This window comes from Henckelia pumila, chromosome 3 (assembly GCF_033568475.1).
Source record: "Henckelia pumila isolate YLH828 chromosome 3, ASM3356847v2, whole genome shotgun sequence".
In the NCBI taxonomy this organism is placed as follows: Eukaryota; Viridiplantae; Streptophyta; class Magnoliopsida; order Lamiales; family Gesneriaceae; genus Henckelia; species Henckelia pumila.
In genome coordinates, this window is record NC_133122.1 from 38,584,467 (window position 1) to 38,587,872 (window position 3,406).

At 33.6% G+C, this 3,406-nt stretch overlaps 1 protein-coding gene across 1 annotated transcript; it reads left to right on the top strand.

The window, feature by feature from the left end:
- Positions 1-696: 696 nt before the first annotated feature.
- On the top strand, positions 697-2,801 carry LOC140888505 (uncharacterized). The gene is made up of 5 exons (XM_073296195.1): positions 697-788; positions 885-1,038; positions 1,778-2,094; positions 2,462-2,528; positions 2,684-2,801. The coding sequence occupies exons 1-5, from the start codon at positions 697-699 to the stop codon at positions 2,690-2,692; spliced, it is 639 nt and encodes a 212-aa protein (XP_073152296.1). The 3' UTR covers positions 2,693-2,801.
- The last annotated feature ends 605 nt before the right edge of the window (positions 2,802-3,406 follow it).

Sequence of the window (3,406 nt, forward strand, 5' to 3'; positions counted from 1 at the left end):
ATTTGGTCAGAACCCAAAGAGTCGGAACTGAATAAATCAAATTTTTTCCCTACAAAACCCAACTGATCAGTTTTTTCAGTGTAGAGCAAAAGAAATCGAATTATAATTGCTTATTTCGGCCAGTAAAAAAAATAAAAAAATGAGAACTATTAATTTTATTTTCTATAGAATTATCTAGTAAAAAATTGAAATATATTCGGCTACTTGTAAAAAAGTCATTGGGCCGATTTTGTTTCCACGTACCACTTCAAACTGGGTCTGGTCAGGCTAAGCCTAACATGATTGGGCTTAATTATCACAAGGCTCAAATATAGTTTTTTCAGGCAGTTTTAGTTTTTTTTTTCTTTTTTAAAATAATAATCTCACCACCAAAATATAAAATAAACAAAGTTATATAATAATCATTTTGATTATTATTATTATCCCTAAATATATCACCGATTGAAAATTTATAAAGAAAATTCCAAGATGCGAAATATTTCACACCCTGGTCTCTGTATACTATTTACTAATTACTATATGAGTTACATATAATAATGTGTAAATATAAATTTTTTTTTTTGAAAAGAAATATCCCACCATATTATACGTTAGTAGCCTAGCAGGTATAAATACTAAATAGCAAGCAATAAACTTTTTGAAAGTCCCAAAAAAATATATTTCCGAATACTCCCGCCATTTTCGGGGAACAAAAGCATGGTCTCGAAGACAAAACAAGCTTCATTTCCTTCGAATCTCGAACGAACAGTCGCCTCCGTCCTCCTCCTCCTCTCCTCCCTTCCCCCCAAGTAAGATTCCATTTCATACTTGCGCCGTTTTGATTAAGTTCCCTACATTGATAATAATCTTTTTTTTTTTCGTTTTTGATGTTTTTGTTTTTGCAGAGATATGATCGATGAATTCAGCAGTCCAGAAAGCTTCGAGAATTCTAGAGTTTCCGTCTCGAAATCAAGTAACGGATCGTGGAGTTCAGAGACGAGTGTGGACGAAGAACCGTCTGCGCTCACATTTGTGCCTCGGTTTCATCATGAGATTAAGGTAAAGGTGATCGGCCGATGGGTCTGTTGATTTAGTAGTGAATACATTCAAATCTTACTGTGACCTACAAATCTCTTGTTTGGTTATGTTTGAATACTATGTATCAACCGAAGAGAGTGCGAAAATCTGCTGTGAATTTTGACTAAGCTACTATTTGAGAAACACTCTGTTTTTATACGAGAAGCTGAATCTCACAGTGTTGGTCAATAAATCGTTCCCCTGTTTTTTTTTGGGGAAAATGATCTCAGTCGTTGTTCATTCTCTTACTTTAAATCTGAATATCTCGTCTCTTTTGAGTTAATTTATTTTGTTATGGACATAGTGATAAGTCGTTTGGCCAATTGGATGTCACAGAGTGTTTCTGTAGTCATATTTTTATGTCTGGAATTGGGAATGCCATACTTCAGATCTGCGGTCATTTTGCATTTGCAGCTATAGGAGTTAGAATAGGACGATGCTGTTTGTTATATAACGTTGAGTAACATAAAATGACGCAGAAACCTATTGTTTATTTGTAGTTTGAGCATGTCAATCACATCTAAAGAATTTCTCATGTTACATTCGTTATCCATGTCTCTAGCTCCACATTTCACGAGAAACACTCACTGAATTTGAAGATTCTTTTTCCAACTAATTAGCCCAGTTGGATCAATATCTCATATTTGGGCTTGTAGTTCGTTTTATCCTAATTTAACGGTATTCAAATGGTTTTTCTCCTGATCATTCCACAAATGCTCAGGTAGCACGAAAGAAACGTTCAAAGAGCATCTGGATATCCGATGACCTAAAACTGACTTCCAGCAAGCCAACATCATCCGACTGTGCTTCAGACATAACATCAGCCGATGCTTCATCGTGCTTGTCAAGTAACACAAGCATTCAGAGTTTCAGTACTGAAAGTAAAGCCATCAAGAAGGTGAGGAAGCCAGGTGTTTCTAGTCATATGGGAAACCAAGCTGAGGCCATACTGAGAATCTTGTCTAAAGGGAGTGCTTCTGAAGTGAAAATTCGCCAGTTGCTCGGTGACAGCCCCTCCACCAGCAAAGCCCTGAGAATGTAATTACCTCACTACCTTTTGTCACTGTCTTTATTCGAGAATTGGAGTAATGTATTTTTATTCCACAAGATTTTTTCTCTTGTACTGGTCAATTTTAAAAAAAATATTGGTTTTTTCCCGTGTAAATCTACTCTCATGATCTGATTGAGTCGGTCTTGGTAGGCAAGTATCAGATTTTTGTTGCCTATATGATCAGCTTCTTATAATTTCGAATTTTTGGGATGGAGTGTTTCAACAATATTGACCACATGCCTTATTTTTCACAGTTAATATATCTAGTCCCCAATGTCTGAATTCAAGAAATCAAGTCCTTTAGCTTACATGAATACTATATTCCAAAACTAACAAAATATGTTCTTGATCTAGGTTGCTGAAACAAGATGAAGTAAAGAGATATGGAGCTGGAGGTCGCGTAGATCCTTATATTTACAAGGTAATAATGCAAAATCATAACTTTCTCTAATGCAAATAAGATTAAATTTTATCTAGCTAATTGTTTCAAGAAACTACTCGAGCCTAGGAATTTGTACTTGTTTATTTGCTCGTTGTGCATATTCAGCTCTTGATATATTTTGCATCATTCCACAGATAACATGATAACTTACATGTTCCTCAAGTTATAACGACCGACCAATTTATCTCAAAATGGTACGTACCATACAGTTATTCCATTTATTACTCTGTCTATATATACGAATAAATCTGCACATCTTTTAGAACTATTTCACTAGGAAAAAAATAAATGAAGCAAACTATCGATGTAGAAAAGTGTATTATAAGACCTGGCATATATATATGAAAGCATGTTATGTAGCTTTTCTTATATTAATCAGGTTTGTGAGTTTTAATTAGGGTTTTATGTTTTCTATGATGTTGCGTTTGGATAGAAGATAGTTGAGATGGTGGATTTCAAATCCATGCAATATGAATTCGTCCAAGCAACCAAATAGATTTTAAATCCATAAACTTGAAATCCATAAACTTGAAATCCATATTTTCAAATTTATCCATTCAAGCATATATAACTTGAGTGTTTTTAGTTAAATTTTAATTAATATAGTATTTGTCTATAATGTTTTTTTTAAAAGAATTATCATATGATACGGAATCATTAAATTTACACGTTCTGTTCTATTCAATATTTCAAAGAACATATGGTCTCAAAAAAAGAAAATAATTCAAAGAATGTATGTTCAAGAAACAAAAAAATAATTCCATGATTGTGATTTATTATTATTTGGGCCCAAACTCAATCGACTTACGCAGTCCATGAGTGAATTTATGCATAATCTAATGTGAAAAACTGGATTT